We start from the raw sequence: 6,948 nt of genomic DNA, 5'->3' as shown, positions 1-6,948 counted from the left end.
ACTATGTTGAATAGTAATGGTGAAAGTGAGCACCCTTGTCTTGTTCCTGACTTTAGGGGAAATGCTTTCAATTTTTCACCATTGAGGATAATGTTTGCTGTGGGTTTCTCATATATAGCTTTTATTATGTTGAGGTATGTTCCTTCTATTCCTTCTTTCTGGAGAGTTTTTATCATAAATGGATGTTGAATTTTGTCAAAGGCTTTCTCTGCATCAGTTCTAATGAGGTGGATGAAACTGGAGCCTATTATATAGAGTGAAGTAAGCCAGAAAGAAAAACACCAATACAGTATACTAATGCATATATATGGAATTTAGAAAGATGGTAACAAGATATAACCCTGTATACGAGATAGCAAAAGAGACACTGATGCATAGAACAGTCTTTTGGACTCTGTAGGATAGGGAGGGGGTGGGATGATTTGGGACAATGGCATTGAAACATGTATAATATCATATATGAAATGAGTCACCAGTCCAGGTTCGATGCATGATACTGGATGCTTGGGGCTGGTGCACTGGGACGACCCAGAGCGATGGTATGGGGAGGGGGGAGGGTTCAGGATGGGGAACATGTGTATACCTGTGGCGGATTCATGTTGATATATGGCAAAACCAATACAATATTGTAAAGTTAAAAAATAAAATTAAATTAAAATAAATAAATTGTTAAACAGGAAAAAAAATAAAATAAAATGTTATAAAGCTTTAAAACATCAGGCGTTTAAGGCAGTCCATCCTACACACCTCCAGTATACCTTCAGCCACTCACACACATGCTCAAACTTGTCCACACACTGATGGTAAGCAACATGTAATAATATCTATTGGAGTATAATGTAATAATACCTATTGGAGTATCACCACTGAATCATGTTTCACAACCAAGACAAAGAGTAGTGAAAAAATAAAATACACAGCTTTTCAACCCCACATGGTAGGCAACCACCTAAGGATTTATTGAAAGAATGATGGTATTAATGATTGAGGTAGGGTCAACTAGACAAGAAACAAGCTGTGGATGGGGACAGAGTTCAAGAATTCCATTTGGGGCCACATTGAATCTGACATGCTAATTATACTTCCCAGATGTCATTTGGATATAACATACCACAGTTCATGGAGGAGTTTGGGATGGAGATATAAATTGGAGGTCATCAACATTAAATGGTACTTTCAACTCTGGACTTGGGGGCATGATAGGAAAAGAAGAGGTCTGAGGATGTCTTGAAATATTCAGAACTTCAAAAGAGTAAGCAAAAGTGAAAGTGTTAGTTGCTCAGTCATGTCCAACTTTTTGCAACCCCACAGATGAGGCTCCTCCGTCCATGGTATTCTCCAGGCAAGAATACTGCAGTGGGTTGCCATTCCCTTCTCCAGGGGATCTTCCCCACCCAGAGATCGAACCTGGGTGTCCTGCATTGCAGGTGGATCCTTTACCATCTGAGCCACCATGGAAGCCCCAAAAGAGAAAGGGAGCCTAGAAAAGAAGTCTGAAAAGAATCAACCAGTGAAGTGGGAAGAAATCTGGGGAAGTTTTTTGGATTTATTTGCTGTAGTTTTCACCTTAATGAAAATGTAAACTCAAAGTCGCATTGTTTGTGGAAGTAGAGAGATGATGATCTCTTCAGGGGTCCAGCAATCAAAACTGATAGCCGAATGGGCTTAAGTTGTAAAAGCAAGAAGAAGAAGGGATTTGATCACAGTCCCCCAAGGATAATTAGAAGATAGAGAAAGGGAAGGCAAAAAAGAAAACATGCCATCTACTCTACCACCCTTTCCAGAATGAAAGCATTTAGTTCTGATGGAAGAGAAAGATGGATTCAGAAGCCAGAGGACTGGCTTCCAAGGCAGACACTGTGAAATACTGCAGGCCCAGGTGACCAAGCTAGTGAGAGGACTGTTCCTTTCACCAGTACACAGCGGGGTGTCAGGAATCGTACCTTTGACACGGACCACAGGCAATCTCATGGAGGGCAAAACAGTGGTGTGGTGACAGCTGTTGAGCTATTAAGTGACAGCTGTAAAGCACCCAATATTCCTGGGCTTCCCTTGTGATTCAGCTGGTAAAGAATCCACCTGCAATGCGGGAGACCTGGGTTCCATCCCTGGGCTGGGAAGATCCCCTGGAGAAGGGAAAGGCTTCCTTCTCCAGTATTTTGGCCTGGAGAATTTCATGGACTGTATAGTCCATGGGGTCACAAAAAGTCAGACATGATTGAGTGACCTTCACTTCACTTCATTTCCGAGATAGACGTGAGTTCGGCAGCTCATTGGCACAGACTCCAACTCTACAGCTCAGTTCTTTTCCAGTATATTTTGTTCCCCTGGACCACACAACCAAACCACCTCAGTTCTGTTCGTGCTCCCCCTGCTAGAGTTGTCAAGTTCACATAGAACGCACTGACCTGTGTTGAAGAAGGATCCAGTCCATTCTCCTTCAGTTCTAGGAAATACAGAAACTGGTGGAGGCAGACCCAGGGCTCTCCCATCCAGATCCTTAAAGAGATACTTTCCAGGGCTTTCACAATCTGATTCAGAGCAGACCAGTGTTTCTAAATCTTTCCTGTGAATATCGATAGAAAGCAACTGTCTCATTTCCATGATACGCAGCAAAAAGAAAACATACATTGGTAGTGCTGACACTGTGAAAAATAAATTCAGCAAAATTTTATTACTAATAATGTGTACATAGATAAGAAATAAAATGATAGGAAAAGATACTGCACAGTTATTTGGTCAAGAAGAAAGACATTAATCAAATATTCTGGATATCAAGTTATATAATCTTAACACAGATCACTAGTTTTCTAAAATGAAAGATACAATAAATTTGTTTCTAATATTTACTAAACATAAGGTAATCATTGCTTTATGGAACTTTGGGGACTTGCAGTATTTTAAGATTATCATTATAAATATCAATTATACTTGTACTATATATAATGTAGAAAAAAAAGATGTTTACATTCAACAAATATCTACTGAAAACCTAATACTTGTACAGTGGGGAATACAATGGTGATAAAGATAGGCACCAGAATTTAGAGTCAAGCAGGGCATATAAACAAGTTATTGGCAATTATAACACTGAATTACAGAGAATCAATGCAATTTCCTCTGGGGCTAGTATTTTTAGGTACCATTAGTAATAATATTAATTATTTATTGCATGTATACCATGTGTCAGGTATTAATAGAACAAAGAATCAAATACTAGTATCATTTAGCTTTAAAACTATTTCATCCCATAGGTAAGACATGAACATAAGAAAGACTGGACAATAGAAAAAAAAATGACAGAATAACACAAGTTGTATACCTAGTAATGTTGAGGTTCTAAAAATGGTTCAGGGGAGAGCATCAAAAAGAGACTGGTGCTGGACCAAACATACAAACTTTCTAATCAAGGTGGGACTTCCTGATTCTTTTATTACAACTAAAATTTCCCCAGTGTTACAGGAGAGATGAAGCAATCCATTCTCCCTCCTTCTGACTTTCCCACTCCCTCTCATGGCAAAGAGAAAAAACAATTCCTTGTCTAGTTTTCAGACAAGGAAAAAATCAAGAGATTTTTTTAATGTAACTCTAAGATCATTTGTTCATGAGCAGTAGTAGTTAGGCCTGGTCTGAGTATAAATATGAGTCATATCATTCATTTTAGGGATTCCTGACAGCAGCCATGGTCTCCTTCCCCACCAGTCCCTGCACAAGGGCTCCCAAATCTCCTTCTGAAGACTGGTGATGCTGTACTCCACAGAAGATTCAAGAATTAGGGTCAATTTTTACCATTGATTCTGAAAACATCCCAGAGAAGTATCTCTAACAAAGATAAAAGAAAATTAATATCAATAAAACTTGCAATTCAGTACTTCTGCCTCTTGTGTCTGCCAGAGGACATAGCAGGGCATATCCCCGATTCAAGGGTGTGAGAAACAGTCTCTGTTTAGTGACAGAGACTGCAAAAATCATACCTCAAAGGCATGGATATAGGAGGGGAAAGAATTGGGGCTAATCAATCTGGTGTATCTTTCTAGAAAGGCTTATCTCTAATCTCATTGATGATTTTATCCTTGTTTAAAAAACATATTCAGGTACTGGGAGAATTACCAACTCCTCCATAAATTTGGCTTACTATAAATACCAAAACTGGTACCTGGTTGGCAAAGGAGGAAAGTAGAACTTGTTTTTATCTTTGATCTTTAGCATACTGGTCCTCTCTGCCATTATTGGAGGCACGATTCCAGTGTTCTCTGCATTGGGCAGAATGCAAACATCTAGATCATCACTATAGCAACTCTTCACAAAACTAGAAAAGGTCACATCTGAAAAAAATGTTTACAAAGTATTAATATTTTAACATTATATCATGTAAACAACCATCCGCAAATACAGACTACATAACTAAATATTCATAGACTAATGTCCAGGAGTAAGTTTCAGTTACTGCCCAGCATAGTTCCAGGAGTTTACATAAATCTTGACTTAAAATATCCTTAATTCTTCAAGGCTTGGACATTGTATGCAAAATAGAAGAGCATTCCAACACACTGACATCTTACAAGCAATACTTTCCATAAACGTTTTGGTCAAAATTGAATGGGGAGTGAATACAATAGTAGAAAAGAGATCTGAGAGAGATTTTCTGCATAGGTTGCAGTATAACTCAATTTAATCCTGGCTGCCCCACCAGATTCTTAACAACCTCACTGAGGCACAACCTCCCTGTATCAATTTCCTCCTCTGTGTGATAGGAAAAACAACACCAGGCATATAATCAAATTAAATATTTCCCTGTGAAAGCTCTTCAATGTGTATAGAGCAGTGACTTTTTTTCTATTTTTTATTATTGGAATATAATTGCTTTACCATTTTGTGTTAGTCTCTGCTGTACAGTAAAGTGAATCAGCAAAGTGTGTGTGTGTGTGTGTGTATGTATATTCCCAATCTTGGGCTTCCCTTGTAGCTCAGTTGGTAAAGAGTCTGCCTGCAATGCAGGAGCCCCAGGTTCAATCTCTAGGTCAGAAAGATCCCCAGGAGAAGGAAATGGCAACCCACTCCAGTATTCTTGCCTGGAGAATCCCACGGACAGAGGAGCCTGGCAGGCTACAGTCCATGGGGTCACAAGAGTAGGACACGACTTAGCAACTAAGCCAACTCCACATATATACCATCCTTCTTGAATCTCACACACCCATCCCATCCTTCCAGGTCAACACAGAGCATTGAGTTGAGCTCTCTGTTCCCACTATCTGTTTTACACACAGCAGTGTATTTATGTCAAACCTAATCTCCCACCCTCCCTTCTCCGACCCTGTGTTCACAGGTCCATGCTCTATATCTGCATCTCTATTCCTGCCCTGGAACTAGGTTCATCTGTACCATTTTTCTAGATTCCACATACATTTATTACTATACAATATTTTTCTCTTTTTTATTTACTTCACCCTGTACGGCAGGCTTGAGGTTCATCTCTACTAATGACCCAATTTTGTTCCTCAATGAACCACTCACTGTCATTATATTAATAAACCACCCCTGTGGTTATCAATGCCCAGTAGCTGATCAACTGGACAGCAAGCACCAAACTATACTGTACCCTTTGGTGATACACTTTCAAGATGCTATTAAAGGTTCTATGGGTTTTATGCACAGATGTATTAGACTACATTGCTTGGAAACCCAAAATTCTTACCTTGAAGTTTCATGATGCCTGAAATCAAATGACTGTTCCTCACTTTGTGCCATGGCTCCTGAGGCCACCGATTTGGTTCTGAGGTGAATACCGGCCACAGAATACCAACTCGACCCCCTCTGGGATTGGAAGGAGCTCGATCAGGTGATGTCAAGTGGGCAGAATGTGGTTTGACTCTGTCTTGAATGCAGTCAAAAGATGAGCTAGTGGCCACAATGACTGAATTCCTAAGCACAATCTGTAGACTTCTGATATAATACCGTGGAGCAGAAGACACATAAACTGCTGTGAAAAGGCCAACAGTATTGTCTACCAGCGTGAGGTTCTCTATTTCCATGCTGTTCTCCACTTGGAGCATAGCACCATAGTCAAAGTTCTTGAAAGCCAAGAAGCCAGAGATACCAGTGCAGCTGTCAAGTCCACTCCCCTTATAGAGATGAAGGCCATGAAGACTTGAGTGGGCCACGTTGTCAGACCAAAGAGATTCAGGAGAGGAACACCTGTGGCCTTGGATGTGAAAACCAAGTCTCTCAGAGCCTGCCACAACGTTGCCATGGAGACGGGTGTTCTTTGCCTCGTTCACTTTGATTCCTGCCACCCAAACAGGAGACCATGCTGACTGTGTCATCAGAACTACAAGGTTTTTAGAGAGAGAATAGTCCTGACCCTCCAGATCAATGCCATGGCCAGCAGTGCTAAACACCACATTGTCATTTAAAATGATCCCCTGACTGGCAGCTGCATGGATGCCCCCACCGCAGCTTTGGTGCAGACTAGAAGATATTACCCAGGATCCTGTGGACACATCAGTGAGTTCAATGGATGAATACAGCGGTGACCCAAAGTTCTGAATTTCCACATTGTAAAGCTGAAGGATACCTGCAAGCAAAGTGCACATTAGCAGGTACTGTTTTGTCCCCTCAAGAGTCAGAAGGATGGTCCATTCAGTGGCATCAGGACATGCAGATTTTTCATTAAATATCACAGTTTAGTTTTAACACCAGCACTATATTTTATGTCATCGAGTCTCACTAACAAAACCTGAATCATTAAAAAATATCACAGTACTTCCTGAAAAGTTCCCTGTACATTCTTAAGAGTCTGGTCATAGGATGGAGAGGAAGATGATAGGAAGACAGGGGAAGGAGAGAGGCTTTGGGGATGGGCACAGCTAGTTTAAAGATTCTGGGTACCCGTCTTCAGGATTGGGTCAAGGAACCAACTAAGAATGAAGGGAATATGGCTTCCTGGCC

General features: G+C 40.5%; 1 protein-coding gene across 1 annotated transcript in view; it reads right to left on the bottom strand.

Moving 5' to 3' along the window:
• The window catches only part of PKHD1 (polycystic kidney and hepatic disease 1 (autosomal recessive)), a 443,812-nt gene that overhangs the window by 111,194 nt on the left and 325,670 nt on the right, over positions 1-6,948 (bottom strand). Inside the window, exons 59-61 of the mRNA XM_010863025.1 lie at positions 5,696-6,574; positions 4,157-4,325; positions 2,409-2,566 (exon numbers count right to left, since the gene is read on the bottom strand). Coding sequence (XP_010861327.1) covers positions 2,409-2,566; positions 4,157-4,325; positions 5,696-6,574 — 1,206 coding nt within the window. The remainder of the gene's footprint in view (positions 1-2,408; positions 2,567-4,156; positions 4,326-5,695; positions 6,575-6,948) is intronic.

Source organism: Bison bison, unplaced genomic scaffold (genome assembly GCF_000754665.1).
Source record: "Bison bison bison isolate TAMUID 2011002044 unplaced genomic scaffold, Bison_UMD1.0 scf7180017864487, whole genome shotgun sequence".
Classification (NCBI taxonomy): Eukaryota; Metazoa; Chordata; class Mammalia; order Artiodactyla; family Bovidae; genus Bison; species Bison bison.
The sequence above is the reverse complement of the archived record's forward strand: the minus strand, read 5'-3'. Positions and strand labels throughout refer to the sequence as shown.